The sequence below is a fragment of the Schistocerca gregaria genome, chromosome X (assembly GCF_023897955.1).
Source record: "Schistocerca gregaria isolate iqSchGreg1 chromosome X, iqSchGreg1.2, whole genome shotgun sequence".
Classification (NCBI taxonomy): Eukaryota; Metazoa; Arthropoda; class Insecta; order Orthoptera; family Acrididae; genus Schistocerca; species Schistocerca gregaria.
In genome coordinates this window covers 713,953,301-713,977,546 of record NC_064931.1, presented here as the reverse complement: position 1 = coordinate 713,977,546, position 24,246 = coordinate 713,953,301, and the positions used below count along the sequence as shown (strand labels likewise).

Below are 24,246 nucleotides of genomic sequence, written 5' to 3'. Positions count from 1 at the left end.
GCATAAATTGTTGACTTCTCCCATATGAAACTCTAAATTCAATTGGCAAAATATTTCTTTTACATGCTATTTTGCAGCCTTCAATTTAAATCATTCCAGCTGTAGTGACATATCCACATTTGCTGTTTTGAACTACAAAGTTAAGCAAGTCTTTCTTCACATCTGGATACTTGCACTTCTGCCCTCGAAATCAATATGGACTTCTTGAACTACTTAAGAGTTTCTCTTCCCTTTAATAATGCATAGCTGATAACATGAAGCTGTTCAGTTGTTATGTAGGAATGCCAACATAATTTAGTGTCTGCATCATGTATGTAATGTTGTTGTGGTCTTCAGTCCTGAGACTGGTTTGATGCAGCTCTCCATGCTACTCTATCCTGTGCAAGCTTCTTCATCTCCCAGTACCTACTGCAACCCACATCCTTCTGAATCTGCTTGGTGTATTCATCTCTTGGTCTCCCTCGATTTTTACCCTCCACGCTGCCCTCCAATACTAAATTTGTGATCCCTTGATGCCTCAGAACATGTCCTACCAACCGATCCCTTCTTCTTGTCAAGTTGTGCCACAAACTTCTCTTCTCCCCAATCCTATTCAATACTTCCTCATTAGGTATGTGATCTACCCATCTAATCTTCAGCATTCTTCTGTAGCACCACATTTCGAAAGCTTCTATTCTCTTCTTGTCCAACCTATTTATCGTCCATGTTTCACTTACATACATGGCTACACTCCATACAAATACTTTCAGAAAAGACTTCCTGACACTTAAACCTATATTCGATGTTAACAAATTTCTCTTCTTCAGAAACATTTTCCTTGCCATTGCCAGTCTACATTTTATATCCCCTCTTCTTCGACCATCATCAGTTATTTTGCTTCCCATATAGCAAAACTCCTTTACTACTTTAAGTGGCTCATTTCCAAATCTAATTCCCTCAACATCACCCGACTTAATTCGACTACATTCCATTATCCTTGTTTTGCTTTTGTTGATGTTCATCTTATATACTCCTCTCAAGACACTGTCCATTCCATTCAACTGCTCTTCCAAGTCCTTTGCTGTCGCTGACAGAATTACAATGTCATTGGCGAACCTCAAAGTTTTTATTCTTCTCCACGAATTTTAATACCTACTCCAAATTTTTCTTTTGTTTTCCTTACTGCTTGCTCAATATACAGATTGAATAACATCGGTGAGAGGCTACAACCCTGTCTCACTCCCTTCCCAACCACTACTTCCCTTTCATGTCCCTCAACTCTTATAACTGCGTACTTCACAATCCAAGGTAAATGTAGTAGTGCAGACTATTTTTGAGACTCACTTTTTAGTATAATCGTGTATCAGAGGTTTAGGTATGGCCTATGTTTTCACGCAGCCTATGTTTGGGCAAATAAGGTACCTATCCTAGACCTAGTGAACACCCTTGTCTATCTGTGGTGGTGCCCAGGTTCCGTCTTGCATACATTTTCCATGTGTCACAATCCCCAAGACTTCCCTCACTGCATTTCATGAAATTCATATTCCAAACAAATTGAAATATTGTGGATAATCTATCTAGCAAATCTTTAGTTCTACAGGTGTTTCAGCGCTGTTGAAAGACTTCATCTTCAGCCTCAAACCCAAGTTGGATCATGCTAGATTCACTGAACATCTACTCTTCCTTTCCTGTTACCTAGATTGAAAAACACATGTCATCAACCCCTCCAACGAAATTCCAACAGCAATTGTTGTCTCTTCAAATTCATACATTAGTCCATTCCATTATGCTCCCACCTCTCCAATGGCTCCCTAAAAACTTACATCTACATCAGACCCACTAACCAGGAACAGTGCTTGCATTTTGATGACGCCTATTACTTCCACACTAAAAGCCTCTTCCATATAGTTTGGCCACCTGCTGATGATGCATCTGCAATGATGAACAGCCACTCTTCCAAGTATGTTGAAGGTCTTATTAAGCCTTCACAGGTAGACAAAGCCCTGAGAGGATGAGCAGAAGTTGGTCGCAAATGGATGCACGAAAGATTAAGTCCAATTTATTGTTTATGAAGACAAAACTGAGCAAGGTGGTGCAGTGGTTAACACACTGGACTTGCATTCAGGAGGATGATGGTTCAAACCCATGTCCGGCCATCCTGATTTAGGTTTTCCATGATTTTCCAAAACTGCTTCAGGCAAATTCCAGGATGGCTCCTTTGAAAGAGCATGGCTGATTTACTTCCCCATCCTTCCCTAATCTGATGGGACCAATGACCTCATTGTTTGGTCCCCTACCCCAAATCAACCAACCAAGCAATGAAAAGCAAAGACAAATATTACAAAGTCCAGTTGCTGGTCATGGCATTGAAGGCCACATCTGTTCATTGTAGAGGGCATGAAGGGTTTGAATAGTCTGCCCTGCAGGTGTGGCAGACTAGGGTGATGTATAGGGGAAACCACTGCCAGCACCTACGATGATAAACCAGCAGTGTCCCAGGAGGGACCTGTGAAATCCAGGTGTAGCTGGTACCAGGAGGCAGAAGTGTCTGGCTAAGGGGAAAAAAAGACATGGAGGGGTGACCTGCTTGCACTGGCAGGTGGGGCAGTGGACATGTTGTTGGGCAAGGCACTTGGTGAGCATAACGTCCAGGTGACTGACATGCAAGAAAAACAAGACGTGCTTCTGGAGCACTGCCAGGATCATTTCCCTGCTACAACCATTGTCCACTGGAGTGAAACAACACCGTGGCAGACATATCCACTAGTTGCATTATGCTGAAAGCAATGTGATAGGAAGTGTACTTGAAAGTGGAAGAACACATGCCTAGGTCAGGGCACATGCATGTGACACTGACAAAAAAAATATTGCCAACTGATAAGCATCTATGACAGATTGGGCATTAATCATTGTCTTGGAGTCCCCGAAAATGAGCAATGTACTGTTAGGATTTTCTGTGTTGACAATGGGAGCAGCTCATTGGCTGTTAGGAATGGGGGTGAGAATACCCTTAATTTGCAACCATTGTTGCTCCAGCTGAAGTCTCTCTCTGAGTGTGAAGGAAACATTTGTGGCTTTGAAGAACTTTGGTGTTGCTGATGGGAGAAGAGCCACATGGACATTGAAATATTTTACACTCAAGGAGGGTTGCAAGAACACTCGGCCAAAACTTGGAAAAAAGATCTTTTAGGTAAGGGTTGATGCCCAGCAACTTAATGGTGGTGACAGAGTCATGGATTTCTAAGCCAACAGTATTGAATAGATACAGGTCCAAGAGACTAATGGCTCCATGAACGTCCAGGACCAAAATCCTGGCTGTGAGGGAGGTCACATGGAACTGAACTTGTGCTATAAATTGGCCGTTGACTTTAATGACGCCATTGCTGTAACCATGCAGTGAGGTGTCAAAAGCTTGAAGGCAAGGGGACGCTGTACGATAATAAGGTTGCCAATGTAGGATGGTTGTGCAGGACCCCATGTCTATCTGTAGCTCGATGGGCACATTGTTGATAGCTAGCTTGAGCTGGACCAAGGAAACCACACATGATTGCTGACACTGAGGATTACTACACTGGAAACAGCAATCTTGAGATAAATCCTGGAAGCATATGTCCATTCACGGTAAGTCTGTCCATTAAGTTTTGACATAAAATCTTGTGGTGAAGTGCTGCCACATGCGCCTGGGAGTGAAAGTATTCTAACAAACTGGACTTCTACCTGTCATATGTCAGAACATGGAGTCCCACTTCTGAGTTAAGTTGTTGCAGAAGCTGGTAAATGTCAGGGTCCACACATGCCAGGAAAAGTGCACCTCCATGCATGCAACTTAGTTTGCCCATGGCTCGACCTACATGTTGTACTACTGGAACAGTGGGGCACCATCCAGGAGCCCTTTACTGTGAAGTCAGTCCAGGAAATTTAGAGCTTCGAAGGTGACTTGGAGATGGCCAACAGCTGCTTGATCAGGACTTCATGGGTGTGCTTCATTTGGTAGAGCATAGCCCAGGCACTGACCTAAATACTGCCGGGGCACTGGGATTCTGTAGTTACTACTTTCGATCACATGGCCTGCTGAAGAGAAAAGATCTGCCCGGCCAGTGACTCGGCCACCTGAGGCATGGGTGGAGCATAGCCATCCTTTGTCTGTCACTTGAAGAGCTGCCCTAGTGGGATCCGTGCCTGCATAAACCATCTATGTTGTTGGTTGTTGGCTGTGTAGTCAGAAGGCCTCGACACAACAGGAAAATGGTTTCAATGACACCCTGGCTGCACAATCTGGCAGGTTCATCCTTGACAGCCAATAAAAGAGAAAAATGAATCAGTCAAGTGTGACAAACTTTGGGAACAGCTGTTGGTTTAAGGGTGACATGAGCATCATAGTTTTTGCAGCACCTAGTCCAGGTGAAAACAGACTCACCAAACTCAAGGTAAAGGTCATCCAACACCTGAAACAAGATAGAGACAGAAATGAGATGCACAGCATCTTGAATTTGAAAACCAAAAACCATGAATGTGTTGAGTCCAAAAATATTCTCCAACATCACTGTCAATGGGCGAAAATGTGATTGCCCTCATGACCTCCCGATACTCAATGTCGATCATAAACTGCCCTTGAACCATGATTGGCTGAGTGCTGTCACTGACCAAAAACCAATTGGTGGAGGAAAGAGGATGATGACCCAAGTGATGGTAGACGTTAAGATTCACACGAGATTCAGAGGCCCCAATATTGATCTGGAAATGGAATGGCTGTTGCTGAATTTGCATTCTTACTTGGAATGCTGAGCTCCTGGCACTGCACACTGGTGTAACACTATGGACATCCGTAAACAGTACATTCAGATTTGAGGGATGGCTGATCAGGTGGCTAGAACAAACAGGTTCCTCATGGCCTTGTTTATAGCAGGCTGCACACTATGCCCCTCCACTCCCTTCCCCTAGTGTGGGAGCGACTATGGGCAGCATATGGACAAAGTTGGGACACAAGGGTAATCTTCATTGGAAAGGGCCACACTTTGCATTGGAAAGGTGGAAAAGGCCACAGTATGATTGCCAATGGTGTGGAAAAAAGGGAGAACACTGAGGGTGTCAGTGGACAAAACTTTTGCTGTGAGGCTGAACACACGGACACTGTCAGTTTCATCCCCAAACTATTCAGTTGGAGGCTTCGACACTTCAAAGACCTGTGTGATAGTCAGAAGTTCCTCAGCTGTAGGATCTTATCAATGCAACACGACCTGATGCACCTATCTGTCCAGAGCAGAACAGATGACGATGTCATGTATTAGAGAACTGGCATAAAACTGTTTACAATGAGCACATATAAATCTGCATGTCGTGCTTCAACCCCAGAGGTTGGCTGCCTATGCTTGATAGGACTGGCCTAGTTTCTTTTGTGTCTGATAAAATTCCATATGAGAAGACACAACATGGTTTTGCTTTATATAATGAAGAACTGAGTCTCTCATGCACTTCAGGAGATGACAATGCCACTGGACCTTTTAACAGAGCAAGTTCCTGAAGCCAGTGAAACCTTGCAGCTAAATCCAAGCCAAGAAAAAATATTATTGCAAATATGGGTACTCCACCTGAAATTCTGTGATGTGCTTTTGCAGATATTGCATGTATGAGTTCCAATCCTCCTTCACCTCTTCGAATGGTGGAAGGATGGGAGAGCAGATGGACATGCAGAGTGCAGTTGTGGAGGGATTGTTGTACCTTGTTAAGTCATAACCAACTGGTGAATCAAGTCTGTACTCCAATTCAAATTACTTTGTGATTGATATTTTGGTGAGCTGAGTGGAAGGAGTCAGCCACAATCCAGTCTTTTTGCAAGCATCACATGCTCACTGTGTTACCTGTTCTGTAGGTCACATGCATTGCCATTAGATTAGATTTACTTTCATTCCAATTGATCTGTAGTAATGAGGTCCTCCAGGGTGTAGAAGATATCAGAAAAACAATAATACATGACAAATATTTACAACTAGAACAAATAAGCTAATGTACCTTCCACAGGTCCCAAGTGGAATGATCATCTTTTTTTTTTTTTTTTTTTTTTTTTTAATGAACACTATATGAAAGGATCATTTTACAACACTCATTTACTAAGATTGCATTAATGCACAGAATTTAAAATTTAAAAAAATGTTCTCTTATTTATAAGGTAATGAACATATAATATAAATACTGCATACTTATTTACAATGAACACAGTACTGCCCTGAAATAGTGTAGAAGTTTACTGTGTGCGTGTGCATGTTAAGCTTTTTATGGCTTCTGGCACGTTATTGAAAATGTGTGTTCCTGAATAATGCACACCTTTTTGTACAAGAGTAAGTGACTTTAAAACCTTGTGAAGATTATTCTTATTTCTAGTACTGATTCAGTGAACTGAGATGTTGGTTTGAAAAAGTGACATATTTTCAATGACAAATTCCTCTAAGGAATAAATATATTGGGAAGCAGTAGTTAGTATCACTAGTTCCCTAACAGGCCTCTGCAGGATGTTCTTGAGTTCATACCTCATATAACTCTTATTGCAAGTTTTTGTGCCTGGAAAACTTTAGCTTGGCATGATGACTTACCTAAAAAAATAATCCCATATGACATTATGGAGTGCAAGTAAGCATAGTATGCCAGCTTTTTCATTTTTATTTCCCCTATGTCTGACAGAATTTGCATTGCAAATAGAGATTTGTTTAGACTCTTCAGCAGTTCTGTGGTGTGCCATTCCCAGTTGAATTTATTATCAAGCTGTAATCCCAAGATTTTAACACTGTCCACTTCTTCTTTCTGCTCATCATCACATGTTAGGCATATACTTGTGTGACACTCCTTACAAGTTCTGAACTGAATGTAGTCTGTTTTTTTTTTTTTTTTTTTTCAAATTTTAGCGACAAAGAATTGGCTAGGAACCAGTGATTAATGTCCACAAATATTTTAGTAGCCGATCATTCTATGACTGCAGTTGATTTGCTATTTATCGCAATGTTTGTATCATCAGCAAACAAAACAAACTTGACATCTAGTAATATTACTGATGGAAGGACAACGATATAGACAAGAAAAAGTAAGGGCCCGAAAGATGGAACCTTGTGGGATCCCACACGTAATTAGTTCCCTGTTGGATGATGCCTGATATCTTAATACATGTCTCTTTCCTAATAACACCCTTTGTTTCCTGCCGGAGAAATAAGATTTGGACCATTTTGCAGCATTTTCTGTTACACCATAATATTCTAATTTACCTAAAAAGATATTATGATTTACACAGTCAAGTGCCTTTGACAGATCACAAAATATACCAGTTGCCTGCAGTTTTTTTGTCTACTGAATTAAGTACATTTTCACTATAGATTGCCTTCTCAGTGACAGTACCCTTTAGAAATACAAACTGCGACTTTGACTGTATGTTATTTGTGATAATATGGTTAAAAAGCTAATTCTGCATTACCTTTTCTAAAATTTTTGAGAATGCTGGAAAAAGTGAAATTGGACAGAAATTTCACACTATTTCCTTATCTCCCTTCTTGAACAGCAGCTTAACTTCAGCATATTTCAACCATTCAGGAAATATTCCACTGATAAACCACTGATTACACAGATAGCTTAATATGCTACTTAACTTTGAATTACATTCTTTAATTAGCTTTGTTAGTATCTCATCATATCCACTAGGTGTTTTTCATTTTAAAGATTTTATGATGGATATTACTTCTTCTGGGGTAGGGAGGGTCAAATTCATATTATGGAAATTACTTGAAATGTCTGTGGTGTGAGGTATCCCATTGCAGCATCTACAGAACCTGATAACCCCATCTTTTCAGTAAAAATGTTTGTTAAAGAGTTCTGCAACACTATACACATGTCATCAATGTATCATTTACTCTTAATGCTATTTGCCCCTCTTCCTGTCTGGTTCTACCAGTCTCCTTCTTCACTATATCCCATATTGTCTTTGTTTTTTTAATCTGATGTGACTATCTTTTCTTCGTAACATATTTGCTTTAAATGTCTGTATTACAGTCTTTAATATTTTGCTTTATTTCTTGTAATGTGCTATAGCATCAACATCAGAACTGTTTCGGATTGACTGATAGTTTCCTTTTTGTTTTACAAGATACCCCTATTCCTTGAGTAATCCATGGATTCTTTGTAGACTTTGCTCTAACCTTGGTTAGTTTTGGGGGAAAACAGTGTTCAAATAAGGTAAGCACTTTATTAGCAAAAGTGTTATATTTTTCATTCATGCCATGAGCTCTGTACACATCACTCCAGTGAATGTCTCTGAGGAGTGTCCTAAAATAATCAATTTTTGGCTTATTGATTACTCTCTTGAGTTCAGATTTAACAGATTTTATATCCTGTTCAGTATTAACATTTAACAGTAGGAACTGCTTGTCATGGCTGAGAGGCCATTGACTATTGGTTTTGTAATATAATTTTGTTCATTGGACTTTTCTATAAAGATATTATCAATTGCTGTTTGCGAGCAATTGGATACCCTAGTTGGGAACTTTGCAGTGGGAATTATGTTGAATGATAGTGTTTCTAACTCAAATAAGTCTTTAAGGAACTCTACATTCTAGTCACCAGCAACCACTATTTATTTGTTTTTGGTTGTTAAATGGGCCAGTACAGTTTCAAGGTGGTTTATGAACTGATCAAAGTTATCTGCAGGTGCTCAATACACATAATATTATGAAGGATTTTTAATGAAATTCTACTTCTGTTGCACATGCTTCCATATGCTGTTCTAGGCAAAATTTATGAATGTATATGTTCTTAAATTAATGACAATTCCTGATGAATGAACAATGCCAACCTAAATCCTGTAACACTTAAAAGTTCTATACCAGTGGTCACATGATGTTCAGAGAGGCAGATTATGTCAATTGGGTTTGAGGACTCTTATTCATCTATGCAGATAATTAATTCATTAATTTTATTTCTCAGTCCTCAAATAGTTTGATGCAATAAAGATAGCTGACATTTCACATTGACCGAGTTAAAATTGGGTAGAGTAGAAATGCTGATCCAATAAGCTAGAATTACATTTTTTGGTTTCTTTCTCAAACTGAAGGTTTGTCTCAATCCTAACCCCTCTTGAAACTTGGTTTCTTTCTTTCCTCTCTACCCTAAAAAAGGTTTTTTTCTGAACCCTATAACCATTGGTATTTTATCACTCATGACAGTGCTGCCCTCCTTTAACTTTTCCTGCTATTTTCTCAACCAGTTTGCTGTTCCCTTTCCTGTTGAGGAGAAGGTCATGCCTAGTATAATCCCACCTATTGAGAGAATCAATAGGAACCACCCCAATGTGTGACCCCACACCTGACACAATCAGCCATTGCAACTTTAAAGTAACTCTCCTGACGGAAGAGTTCAAATGAGGTCGGTCTTGGCACCCAAGAACAGATACAAACTCAACACTAGTATGCTTTGATGCTGATGCAATCTTTGCCAGGTCACACTCTATACTGTACCCAGGATCTCTGTCAGTACTATTACCTGACCCACCCACTATAACCACGGCATCTTCCTTAGTGAAATCTTCGCAAAGTGATCCTAAATCCTCTGTCATCTGCTCAAGACCAGCACAACATTTAAAAAAATTGGTGACCTAGTTCATCCTGCAAAAGTTAGCCAACACCTCTTCCATGGGAGCTACCTAACAAAAATTTCTTTATCTTTATTGATTTCACACTCTTACTTTTCAGTTTACTGCTGAAAATTTGTTGTGCCCTGTCTACACCTGCAACTGCTTGAGGCTCACCAGCTTCTAACTGAAGCAACAGGTCAAATCTATTTTCCATGTTCATCATGAAGCTGTCAAACAAAGTTCTAGGCCTATTCCTCCTGTTGTCTGTTGCCACTTCCCACCTCTCTTTTCCCTTCTCCCTCCTTAACCTGTTAAGATCTCCACTGGCCTTGTCTAACTCAGCCTCAAGGGTGGCAGTTTTCCCCTCCTGTTCTAGTATCTTCCTATCTCTACTACATATCCTGCAAAACCACTGATGAATCTCATTTGCTTCCCCCACTCCCACGCCACTACAGCCACCCACATGGAAAAAACTACAGCACCCATCACACCAAAGCCCCGACCTAACAATTCTATGGCAAGACAAGCACTTTTCACTTTTGATAATCATGATAGTTTATTAAGAGTAAGTCAGTTAAATTACAGATAAATATGAAAATATGATTCCACAAATTTGGCCTATACACAACTGTATGTAAACAAAAATAACAGTGCAAAGTTTTTGAAGCAACAACGTAAACTTTACGCTACTTTCTAGAATGTAAGTTTTATAATGAAGAGGTATACTACAGTTAAATTGCTGGAAAGAGAAAAAACAATTAAACAAAATACTATAGCCTTGCTATGGCAAAATATAAACAGAAAATATGACTATAACTCGACTGTACATCATCTCGCGTTTGATGCTATATAATGGTAATAAAAATGAAACCTTTAATGATATGCTTAAAAAGGACTCCAATACACCTATTTGCCATGTAATCAGTACTAAACTAAATGTTGTTATAATCTGAAATGACTTATCTTTAAGAGAACACCAAAACTCAAGCTAGTCGCCTGGCTGTAGGGGAGCAAAGTGTGGCTGGCTGCAGGTTGGCAGCAATGCCTTCTGCCACTGCAATCTGTCCAATGTAAAATAATTTTAATTGGAGTATAACTGCTGCTGTTATTGTTCAAACTGCTGTTGTTGCTGAATAATCTGCTGCTTTAACAACATACCAAATGCCGAATCCATTGTACTCACAGAACACCCATGGAATGAAACAGTCTCATTGCCAAAAATGGTAGAATCTGCAGTTCTTTATTATAGCAACCAAATACACAAGAAGTATGATGGTGAGGCAAAGCATCAGAATTTCACAGGCATGTGAAAATATTAACAGAAGAATAGCAGTTGAGGCTTAGTCTGATAATGTGCAAAGTTCGTCATACAGAAACGCAGAACAATCCTAATCAGTAAGTGGAACCTTCTGGGAGCACAGCCGATGCAAGAGAGAGTGAGGCTGTGCTGGCAGCATACTGTTGGGACCACTCAACCAGCAGTGATGCTTGTTGTAGCGAGTGAAGGGGACACTCTTGTTTTGACCTCTCACCCATGCCAGTGAACATGAATTCTGCAGTCAAGGTGACAGCTTATATGGGCATGCTGCCACAGTTTTGTATTTTTAATAGGTGGGCTTTCACCAGTATATATCTGTAGGTATTGTGGATGTTACGCCACCTGGAAGGAAATAATTAACTGTCAGCCATGAAAAGTTGAAAGCTACAATAGCAACTGCCAGCTTGCTTTATTTGGCTGCTATGAATTGTTTTGATGTTAAAGTAAGAGGACAGTTTCCTCCTGTCCCTAACACTAAGCAGAACTTGTCACAGTCTCCTATTTGAAGAGAGTGCTGCCTGGTGATGGCTGTGTTGAAGTGAACTTTGTATGTGACAAATGACCAACAGTGTAGCCCCCTTGTTTCTAGTGAATAGCCTCGCTCTAGTGTGATGAAGCCTTGTCCCTCCTGTTTGAGGAGAAGTTACTCCCAAACATTGGAGGAGACGTGGCCCCCTTAGGTAAATAGAATCGTGGGAGGGGAATGAATCAGATGTACACTTAGTGTGTATCATGCAGGGAGAGGGTATCATGTAGCACATATATTTTTACTGTTGTTCAATTTCAAATTAGTGTTGAACAAAGCTTCTGAGTGAAAATCTTCCAGTGTTACTGAAATTTCTTTATACCTAAAAGTGATTACAATGTACATAATATTGTGATGCAATTTTTGTAAGCACATTAATGTTTATATCATTTGCTCTCTGAACATGTTAATCTTAAATTTATTTTAGTAGCATTGATCACTGGTGCTGTCTGATATTTTTCACAATAGGAAATGTTAGCTTTGTTATTTTGTGTATGTCTGAATTGTTGTTTCTGCAATTGTTATTGTTGTTATGTTTTGCAGCTCCGCCGTGGGAGCCCAGTAATGAGACTCAGAATCCAGTTAGGAGTTCCTCTGCATCAGGTATGGTAAAAAGTCTGTTATAATAAGACATCCTCTTAACCATCTATCAGTGTATGTTATGTCAGCTACAGGCGACACTGCTATGAGAACTGTTGCTCAGTGTAAGTATATAGAAGTAGGAAAACATCCAAGCAGCTGTTTTATGAGACACCTATTGTAGTGCCACTCTAGTGGGTTTATTAACTTCCCCCTCATTCATTTCTCTCTCATGTATGTGTGGTGTTTTTGTATTATGCTCATAGTAATATGGGCTAGAGTGAGTCATGAGTGTATCTCCTGTCACAAGGCTGTTGGACAACTTCAGTAGACTACATCATTTACAATTATTATTGTTATTATTATTATTATTATTATTATTATAACAGCATACAGTAGGTAATGCAATAGATGAAAAGCCACAAATAATGAGCTGGTGTGATGTTTACTACCATCTAAAGAAATAAATGGCATAATTCACCTCAGCATATCTGCAACCAGTTACCACTAAAGTTAAAGTAAGTACATGTATCTTAATCTGGAACTTTTGTTGGAATAAGTTTCACAGCTAGCGCGAATTTTCTGAATGGTAACATTTTTATACACTGGCTGCCATTGACTGGATTAAAATATTCCCTTATTTTGCAGTAACTAGTTTGCAGGTTCAGCTGTGTAGCCACCTTCAAGTGATCATCTGAAATACATGTCAGATTCAACATAGTTAAAATACAGTTGAAGCTTACACCCAGTTAAACACTGTTACAAAGCATAGGGGGTTGATATAGTGTGCAATAGAATTACATGTGTTAATATAGAATTACAAGTGGTAGGCATACAATAAATGTGAACATTTGTGAAGTAAAATATTTTACATGATTTTTATAATACGGCCAACTGGTTAGAGAGTAAAATCTTGTTGCAGCAGGTCAGCTGTATAATGCAAATCATGTTCTTGTATGGGCACTGTCTCGCAGCCATGTTTAAAATTGTAAAATATTTTACCACATTACTAGATTATACAACAGAATAAATTTCACCAAGTGTTTTTTGAACAGTATTGGCATATACTGTGACACCTTTGGACCAATTGCTCATTGATGCATACTGCATTGTGTCATTCAAATAATATTACAATAGCATTTGTTAACCTACAGAAGTAACACTGCAATGCATGAATAGTAGGAAAGGGGTGAATGAGTAGTATTTCTTTATTATGTGCACGGGGAGCATAGAGAGAACATATCTAGATTTCTGTTAATTTAGAAATAGCTGATACTGTTGTTGTTAAAAGTTGGTAAAATAATAAATAAATATAATATTTTTGTAAGAGTTCTGTTTCACACAGCATACTAGAATAAAATGCAAGCCTATGCATAGTTTCCCGTGTTCGTCCTCGACAATAACTGCCATGATGGGACATCAAGATAAAATGATGAACAATAGTAATTAACTGCAACAATATTATCTAAAGTTTTTGTTTTACATGGTGCACTATAATAGACACAAGGAAAGTTCACAAATATACAAACAATCTCTTATCTCTATCTTTACCAACAACAGCAGTGAAAGAATGTTAACATAAAAAGATGAAAATATAAGAAGCTAGAGAACTCCAGGATGGGATAACAATATTATTATGAAAAGTATAGATTGCTACTCATGATATAGAGGAGACATTTAGACAGGCACCAGGCACAAGAAGAAGATTAGTTTTTGGCCAAAAGGCCTTCTTTTGAAGTAGGAAGCTCACACACATTCACAAAAGCACAACTCGCACACACATGATCACTGTCTCTGGATGCAGCAGCCAGAGACCGAGGCCATGTGTTTGAGAGTTGTGTTTGCGTGAATGTGTGTGTGCTTTCTACTTCCAGAGGCAGCCTTTTGCCTGATAGCTATGTAGCAGTATTTTTGTTGCACCTGTCTGTGACTGAATGCCGCCTCTGTGTGGTGAGAAGCAGTCTATCCTCTTAATATTATTGCTGCTGCTGCTGTTGTTGTTAAAAAGCTAGAGAAATGAGGCCTGTGCCCTTCACAAATTGGGCAATTCATTGTTTGTGCATGGCCATAGTGCTAAAAATCAGTGTATTACTAAGTTTCATTAAAATCCAGTAAAAAATGAAGCAATGCATGCACACAGTTTAATGTTTTATCAGGTATCTTTGGCCTGGTTCTTAAAGAAAAATGCAGGCATACATTTTCATACTATATTACATTATACTGGGTTTGTAATACAAAAAAATGTTTTATCTTCATCACAAAGTATTTTAACTTTTATTAAAATGTGAGAGAACAAATTGTAGCCCAATGAGAAAATTAAGAATATTTATCGGAGTATTTAACACAACCGAGCATCTAACACTTTGAAAATACACATCATATTACGTATACAAAATGACTGACTACAAATAGCACATTGATGTGAACTGTAATACCATAACCAGAAGACTAAGGGCTGTAAGAGCCTCCATGGCATGAGGGCATTTCAAAGAGATGCCTCTAGATGTTGTGCATGCTCTCATAGCTACAAACTTAATACTAAACATAATATCAGAGTGGAAAAATTTAAGTGCATATTAGATGTTTGTAGAGTCAGGAAATGCAAAAGCTGTAAAATCATATCTGTATGGAGATTTCAGCCTCAATAAGTGCACTCTGTGATACAGAAGTATAAAGGTAACGTACATCATTACGAGTGTACAATTTTTTGCATACTAGACCCATCCCCTATATTTTTTAGTGTTGTGTGACTGGATGAATATTTTGACTGTAACCCAAGAATGTCCATTTGGTGGTTTAGTCTGTGTAAGTCCTCTTCTTTATTCTTTTTGTCCAAACAGCTGGTTGTTGTTTTATATGCAGTATTTTGACTGTGTTACACCTGATATCTATTTCAATCTGTCATGTGAAAGTGGCTACACAACCAGAACTAAGAAGCAGTAAATGCAAAGTCAGTGGCTATATTAATCCAGCCAATGACAGCCTGTGTGTCAGAAGCAGTCATTTAGTTAATTTTTGAATACTGATGTTGATTTCGTGCCAAATGAAACATCTGGTTTGTAAACTGTTTCCGACCCCATCCTTCCACCCAGAGCTACTAATCTTGTATCATAGGAAAACTTATGTAGAATTGGGAACTGCAGGAGAGAGATGCTGGAGAGTAAAACTCTGTTATGGCCTGTGCGCAGTGTCTGGGAGTCTCAGTATGAACATAATTTCTGCAAATCAATTATCTAGGTTTTTTATTATTTTTGGAAATATGTTTAATTACAAGTACATATAGACCATAAAAGGCAGTAGTTCAACAAATGCATTATGAGCACTGTTTTGTCATGCTGCTTTAATGTTGAATGGTTTAATTTATAAGAAAGGAAGTCATTTCAGAAGATTTTAAAAATCACTGGGAAAGAGGCTGGCAGGTACTTGCCTTCAGTGATTGGTACTCAGAATACTTACAGTATAAACACCTACAATAGAACACATCACTCAAAGCTCTTGGAACAAGAGGTTCTCTCTTCAGAGAGGTGAGAGGGATTGTGTGGGATTGAGTAGAAAGGATCAGTCAAATTCCAAGCCAAACGAGACCCTGCTGAGATGAGGAGATATGGAAGTAGAGGTAAAGAAAAAGTGTCACAGTGAGTAGAATATCAGAGGTAGTACTTTAGTAGCACTATGCTAGCACTGGATGGTATGAGGAGCAGAGTGAGAAATAAAGATACAATAAGTAGATGATAGACTGAAAGGCTTCCAGTACTCATCATTATTTTTGCCTGAGATTTTAACAGTTACATGGTTTGACAAAAAAGTAGTTTTCTGGGATGTGTTAACTAAGTTTGTTTTTCATTTTCAGTTTTGTTGTTGAGCTTCTTGCGAAATTCTGTCATTTATTTTTATATAATTCTTATATTTCTGTATATGTTTAAAATTGCAAGAATCATCTGCAAATAGTGTCAAGAGCAGTGACTGTTTACAGTATTTTCATTTTCAAAACCTTACTGGGGTACCTCCATTCACATGGCATTCAAATCATGTCTGTTTTAAATGTCAAAAGTTTATATGAGGTTCCCTGTCTGTGAAATTGGTTTATAATCATCTTTCCACATTTATGAAAATTATAATACCAAGTAAGATACCCACAACTTAAATGAACTCAATACTGTAAGTTAGATACATAGCAGTCCACATTTGTGTATAATCTCAGACTTTTAAAATTCAGTGTGGGTGGTACCAGAGTGATGTCATCATGGTGGTGTCTAACATAAATGTGACCATCACTATAAGACAGGTTGAAATGGGGCTTATGTGACAGCACTACACTTTATCAATCTGCCAAGAGCAATGGTGTTTATGCATCACTTGAATTGCAGTCAAAGACAATTGCAGTGTTTGCAGAATTCATGTTGGTGCAGTGGCATGCTTGACACTATTCCATATCATAGCAAATAATGTCAGACTTTCTATGCTGGTAGGTCCCATCGCTTCGCAATACCCTAATATTGAAGCAACACTGTGACAAAGTGGTAAAGTCTCTTGTTATCACAAGAAGAAAATAGTGTTATCCTGTGTTGTGGTTTCACTGCATATTCTGTACACCTGCTTGTAGCTGCATCTGATCATCTGATCTTTTCTGTCACACACACACACACACACACACACACACACACACACGCGCGCGCGCGAAGTCACACTCATAGTATTGTGTCACTTAATAGTCTAAATGTCCAGGTAAGCCATGTTAGTATTTAATCATAACCATAGTACTTCTTGATATGATAGCAAGAAAGTTCACATATAACTCACAGTTTATTTCAGCAGATTCTCAAATTTGTAAGTAACTGCATGCTCACTGTGACAACAGATAATGGCTGGAAGACACATAAGTTTTAAGAAAGAGACATGGACTGAACTGGCTGTAATATATTTATTGTCCATGGTGTTAGCTACTTCCAACTGTTAGTCATTTTCAAGCACCTGAAATGTTGACATCGGTTTATAAATTGCCTGTCTGCATGAAACATCTTGTCTACATATATACTTTCTTCATAGCGTTACCTCATTGTCACAAGCTCCATGCTTCTCATTTGATTAACCAGCCAGTACATATGTAAAGGCACAAGCCAGTACTGTATGTGTGTGGGGGTGTGTGTAGGGTGTAGCACAAATACAGTCCATTAGTGCACTAGATTACTTCCACTAATAATAGGTATGCAGTAAGTTGTCATATCATAACACAGGTACAGCCATCATCGTGCAGCCAAAGATGTATAGAACCATATCTTTGAACAGCTGGTAATACTATTTATAGTTTTGTGAAAGATTTATTGGCATGTTATGTTTGTTACATTTATGCATGACAAGCAGAGCAACAGAATATGAATCGATAGAATGTATGGTACAGTAACAGAATAATTGTATATACGCTATATTCAATATATATTACATTTTGACATGGTATCCAACAGATATTATATTGGTTAACTTCTTTGATTATTGCAATATGTACGCAAGGTATGTAGTGTATGAAGTAAAGTTGGATTAAATCCAGTTTTAAAATAGCTACTTGAAATGTGAGAACTTTGCTGCAGTCGCCCAAGAAACTGGTATAGGCATGCATATTCAAATACAGAGATATGTAAAAGGCAGAATACTGCACTGTGATCAGCAACAGCTATATAACACAAAAAGTTTCTGGCGCAGTTGTTAGATCGGTTACTGCTGCTGCAATGACGGTGTATCAAGATTTGAGTGAGTATGAACGTGGTGTTATAGTCGGTACACGAGCAATGTGACACAGCATCTCCGAGGTAGCGATGAAGTGGGCATTTTCCTCTACGACCATTCCACGAGTGTACCGTAATATCAGGAATCCAGTAAAACATCAAATCTCTGACATCGCTGCTGCTGGAAGAGTATCGTGCAAGAATGGGACCAATGATGGCTGAAGAGAATCATTCAATGTGATAGAAGGTCAACCATTCCGCAAATTGCTGCAGATTTCAGTGCTGGGACATCAACAAGTGTCAGCGTGTGAAACATTCAGCAAAACAAGATTGATATGGGCTTTTAGAGCTGAAGGCCCACTCATGTGCAGTTGAACTGATGTGGGACTCCTGATACGTCTATATATGACTCTGATAGGTGACGTATATGTAAGCATCCTGTCTGAACACCTGCATCCATTCATGTCCGTTGTGCATTCTTATAGACTTCAAAAATTCCAGCAGGACTATGTGACACTGTCCACATCCAGAATTCCTACAGAGTGGTTCCAGGAACACTATTCTGAGTTTCAACACTTCTGCTGGCCACCAAACTCCCCAGGCATGAACTTTATTCAGCATTTCTGGGATGTCTTGCAATGTGCTGTTGAGACGAGATCTCCACTACCTCATACTCTTATGGATTTATGGACAGCCGTGCAGGGTTCGTGGTGTCAGTTCCCTCCAGCACTACTTCATACATTAGTCGAGTCCATGCCACATTGTATTGCAACACTTCTGCGTGCTCGTGGGCTCCCTACATGATATCAGGCATGTATACCAGTTTCTTTGGATTTTCAGCGTAGAAAACCTAAAACTTGAGGTGGAACAACTGGAACAACTTGGCCCAAACATGAGATTTCTGGTATGGAGAATATAGGGTCTTCCGCTTCAGAATTGATCGAAACAGACCAGGCAGGTGTCAGAGTAATTTAAAAAAGAAAAAAAAGAAAGGAAAAAACACTGTTTTACGTGTCGAGAGATATGTGCAATACAGCTCTAGGGTGTTTATAAGCAAGCTTGAAACTATACCAAAGAACATTGTGGTAATAGAAGTTTGTACCATTGTCCAAAGAAGAGAATGAGGTGCTTGTTGAAATATATGAAAAAAATAAGTAATGTTAAGGGAGATGATAACCTGATCGTCATGGGGGACTGGGAAGTATGAGGAAAAAACTGAAAGAGAAGATTGTGGGCAGCTATGGACATGGGAGAAAAAACGAAAGAAGAGCCTGCTAATTGAGTTCCACCACCAAAAGTTGTTGCAGATACACTTCTCCAACATAACAGGTGAAGAAAATACACCTGGTAAGCCCCAGGGGATCTAAGGAACAGCCATGGGTACCAGGATGGCCCCCTCGTATGCCAACCTATTTATGGGTCGCTTAGAGGAAGCCTTCTTGGTTACCCAAGCCTGCCAACCCAAAGTTTGGTACAGATTTATTGATGACATCTTCATGATCTGGACTCACAGTGAAGAACAACTCCAGAATTTCCTCTCCAACCTCAACTCCTTTGGTTCCATCAGATTCACCTGGTCCTACTCCAAATCCCTTGCCACTTTCCTAGACGTTGACCTCAATCTGTCCAATGGCCAGCTGCACACATCCGTCCACATCAAACCCACCAACAAGCAACAGTACCTCCATTTGGACAGCTGCCACCCATTCCATATCAAACGGTCCCTTCCCTACAGCCTAGGCCTTCGTGGCAAACGAATCTGCTCCAGTCCTGAATCCCTCGACCATTACACCAACAACCTGAAAACAGCTTTCGCATCCCGCAACTACCCTCCCAAACTGGTACAGATGCAGATAACCAGAGCCACTTCCTCATCCCCTCAAACCCAGAACCTCTCACAGAAGAACCCCAAAAGTGCCCCACTTGTAACAGAATACTTCCCGGGACTGGATCAGACCTTGAATGTGGCTCTCCAGCAGGGATACGACTTCCTAAAATCCTGCCCCGAAATGAGATCCATCCTTCATGAAATCCTCCCCACTCCACCAAGAGTGTCTTTCCGCCGTCCACCTAACCTTCGTAACCTCTTGGTTCATCCCTATGAAATCCCCAAACCACCTCCCCTACCCTCTGGCTCCTACCCTTGCAACCGCCCCCGGTGTAAAACCTGTCCTATGCACCCTCCCACCACCACCTACTCCAGTCCTGTAACCCGGAAGGTGTACACGATCAAAGGGAGAGCCACATGTGAAAGCACCCACGTGATTTACCAACTGACCTGCCTGCACTGTGATGCTTTCTATGTGGGAATGACCAGCAACAAACTGTCCATTCGCATGAATGGACACAGGCAGACAGTGTTTGTTGGTAATGAGGATCACCCTGTGGCTAAACATGCCTTGATGCACGGCCAGCACATCTTGGCACAGTGTTACACCGTCCGAGTTATCTGGATACTTTCCACCAACACCAACCTATCTGAACTCCGGAGATGGGAACTCGCCCTTCAGTATATCCTCTCTTCTCGATATCCGCCAGGCCTCAACCTCCGCTAATTTCAAGTTGCCGCCGCTCATACCTCACCTGTCTTTCAACAACTTCTTTGCCTCTGTACTTCCGCCTCGACTGACATCTCTGCCCTTACTCTTTGCCTTTAAATATGTCTGCTTGTGTCTGTGTATGTGCGGATGGATATGTGTGTGTGTGTGCAAGTGTACATCTGTCCTTTTTTTCCCCCAAGGGAAGTCTTTCCGCTCCCGGGATTGGAATGACTCCTTACCCTCTCCCTTAAAACCCACATCCTTTCGTCTTTCCCTCTCCTTCCTGAAGAAGCAACCATCAGTTGCGAAAGCTAGCAATTCTGTGTGTGTGTTTGTGTGTTTTGTTCATGTGCCTGTCTGCCGGCACTTTCCCACTTGGTAAGTCTTGGAATCTTTGTTTTTAATATATTTTTCCCATGTGGAAGTTTCTTTCTAATATATGTATATATATATATATATATATATATATATATATATATATATATATATATATATATATATATATATATAAAGGGGCAGAAAAGAGACTAGGGAAAACTAAACCCAAAAATAAAAAGAAATTGATTACAGGAGATATTATTCAGCTGATTTAAAACAAAGAATATGAAAAAATGCAACTTATGAACAAGGAAAAGCTGAATACAGACGACTAAGGATTTTAGTCAGTAGAGAAGCTAGAGAAGAAAAAGGAAAGTTTTCTAAAGGAAATGGCAGAGAAGTGGAAGAAACTATGTGAAATGAAAGAACTGATAGAGTCTACAGAAGAGCAAATACATTTTTTAACAAACACAAAAATCAAACTCTGGTACAGTAGAAGGAAAAAAAAAATAGGGAAGAATGCTGTTTGGTGAAGAGATGGAAAGAATACATTGAGGAATTGTATGGCGGAACACCTTTGTCAGAGGATGTAATAGCAAAAGAAAAGAAATTTGAGAAAACTCTTAAAGACCTATGGAAGACCAAAACTATGGGTATTTATGACATTCCTGCAGAACTAATCAAGAATGTTGGTGACAGTATGAAAATTATGATGCTGAAAAAATAGAAAGAAATCTTTCTATATCACAGGAGAGATAACAAATTACTTCCAGAAATGCATCACGGTCCCTGTACCAAAGAAGGTGGCAACTACAAAATGTAAACATTACTGAACTTTAAGCCTAATATCGCATGCACAAAAACTTCCCTTAAAGATAGTTACCAACTTTCTCCTCCGGTTGCAAAAATATTTTGTTGGTGCCAACGTACATAGGGAGAAATGATCATTATCATAAAGTAAGGGAAACTGGAGCTCACACAGAAAGATACTCATGTTCATTTTTTATGTGTGCTGTTCAAGAATGGAGTAATAGAGTGTTATTGTGAAGGTGGTTCGATGAGCCCCCTGCAAGGCACGTAAGTGTGATTTGCAGAGTAGCCATGTAAATATAGATGTTGATGAGGAGAATTGAAGAGGAGGTGGAAGATATGCTGAGTGAAGATAAGTTTCGATTCAGGAGGGGTTAGGAACAAGAGAACTGATTCTGGCACTGAGGCTTCTCATCAAAAAGCAAATACAAAAAAATAAACCTACTTATATTGCCTTTGTAGACTGGGAATGGATCTTTGATAATGTTATCTGGCAAGAGATGTTCAGAGTACTTAGCAAAGCAAGTCTAAAATACAAAGACATGTTTGTGATACAGAGCTTGTATGAGAACAAAGTGACTGTTACTAGAAATTTTCATCAGGAACAAGAAGAAAAAATTAGAAACGGTGTGAGACAAGGACATGCGCTTTGTCCTCCTAAATTCAGTGCTTACATCCAGGAAGCTATAGACCAAGTTTTTAAACTTGACAGAAAGTATACATTCTGTGTCATGCAGACAATGTTTGCTAGAAATGATACAGGAATTTACCTATTTGGGAAACAAGATTACAAGGGATGGTAGAAGCCAAAAGGAGACTGTGAGCTGAATACAAAATGCCAAAATTGAATTTAATTTAAGAAAGAACTCATTTACCAGCAAGAACTTCAATCTGGAAACAAGGAAATGAGTTATGGAAGCATTTGTTTGGAGTATGGCCCTATATGGGTGTGAAACTTGGAAAATATGTTCAAATGGCTCTGAGCACTATGAGACTTAACTGCTGTGGTCATCAGTCCCCTAGAACTTAGAACTACTTAAACCTAAAGACATCACACACATCCATGCCCGAGGCAGGACTCGAACCTGCGACCGTAGCGGTCACGCGGTTCCAGACTGTAGCGCCTAGAACCGCTCAGCCACCCCGGCCGGTGATCAATAGGAAAACAAGAGAGAAGATGGCTAGAAGTCTAGAGATGTGGTGCTACAGAAGGATAAAGAAGATCAGCTGGGGGGGGGGGGGGGGAGAGAGAGAGAGAGAGAGAGAGAGAGAGAGAGAGAGAGAGTTACATTTTGGCATATGAAAACACAAATGTTGGAACATTTAGGTGTCATGTGAAGGAGAAAGGAGCTTTCTTGGATTTATTTGCACGAAACACTAATTACTGCACAATGTGATAAAACACTGAAGCAATAACTACAGTCAAAGATAAACTAGGATAACTAGAAACTCATAAATCTTGTGTCTTTTATAAATTTGCAAATCTGAAACACATACTTCATGTGAAATATTCACTGTAATATTGGAATTTTCTGTATCAAGATCGAAATGCTGAAGATTTTGCCAGATTTCCAAATGAGGTGCAGCAGTCAGAAATATGAAAACTAATGAAATATTAACAAAGGCTTACCTTTTTTTAAAGGAATTTAAAAGTTTATACATAATTTATTATGTTGAAAATACAGTAACAAATTATATACATGAAGGAAACAATTTCCATATACCTCTTATATAGTGTTATAAAGCATTAGTGTGTAAATCTAACCAGCTTAAATATCAGGTAGTCGAAATGTGGTTAAGGTAAGTGGATAATAATAGAGAAAAATAAATTAATTGGGGTGGGGGGTCAAAAAGGATGAAATTTCTAACCCCCTATAAATGTAACTTGCAATTCCGTAAACTGTAATGACAGCTTCTCAAGATTTAAGTGAGTATGAACATAGTGCTATAGTCAGTGAATGAGCAATGGAACACAGCATCTCCGATGTAGCAATGAAGTGGGGATTTTCTCATAAGACCATTTCATGAGTGTACTGTGAGTATCAGGAATCCAGTAAAACATCAAAGTTATGACATCACTGTGGCCAGAAAAAGATCCTGCAAGAATGGGGACCAATGAGGACTGAAGAGAATCAGTCACTGTGACAGAAGAGCAACCCTTCTGCAAATTAGTGCAGATTGCAATGCTGGGCCATCAACAAGTGTTGCCATGCTAGCCATTCAACAAAACATCATTGATACGTATCTTCTGTACCGAAGGCCCACTCATGTACTCTTGATGACTGCACTACAAAAAGCTTTATGCCTTGCCCTAATTCTCAAAAATGCATTTTGATAATGAAGACAAATACGGTAAATATTAGCAGACAGCCACAGTAACCCTACTGAGGAAGCTGTTCTAGAAAGTTGTCTTTCCATGTCCTGTTTTATGCCATTTGTATATAAAAAATACCTATACAATGCTGTCTACATAGGAAAGCCCCTTGTATAAGCATGTCAAATAAGATCACGTTGTCTACAGTGGACTGATTCCTCCTGGACCCACATGGGGAGAGGTTAAGAAGCTGCCTGGTCTCTAATTTCCAGACCAGACAATGATTGGCCATCCCTCCAGCATCTTGACTTCAGAGCTAGTTAACGTGATGCTCCTGTAACTACGGTAATTTCATAGTTGAGGAGAGGTATCAAAATTACCTCCCTCTGTGAGTTAGGAAACTGCCCTGTCTGCCATATTAAATTAAAAATTCTAGGCAGATTTCTTTTGATTCTGTTTGTAGGGATCCCAGCATCTGTATCGGATTTGATCTTGGCATAGTGCAATATTATGAACCCAACACCATTCTATATTCTAA

General features: G+C 39.4%; 1 protein-coding gene across 13 annotated transcripts in view; it reads left to right on the top strand.

Moving 5' to 3' along the window:
* The window catches only part of LOC126297741 (uncharacterized), a 387,999-nt gene that overhangs the window by 333,425 nt on the left and 30,328 nt on the right, over positions 1-24,246 (top strand). For all 13 annotated transcript variants that reach the window (XM_049988891.1, XM_049988898.1, XM_049988892.1 and 10 more), the window contains one exon: positions 11,971-12,030. In XM_049988891.1, coding sequence (XP_049844848.1) covers positions 11,971-12,030 — 60 coding nt within the window. The remainder of the gene's footprint in view (positions 1-11,970; positions 12,031-24,246) is intronic.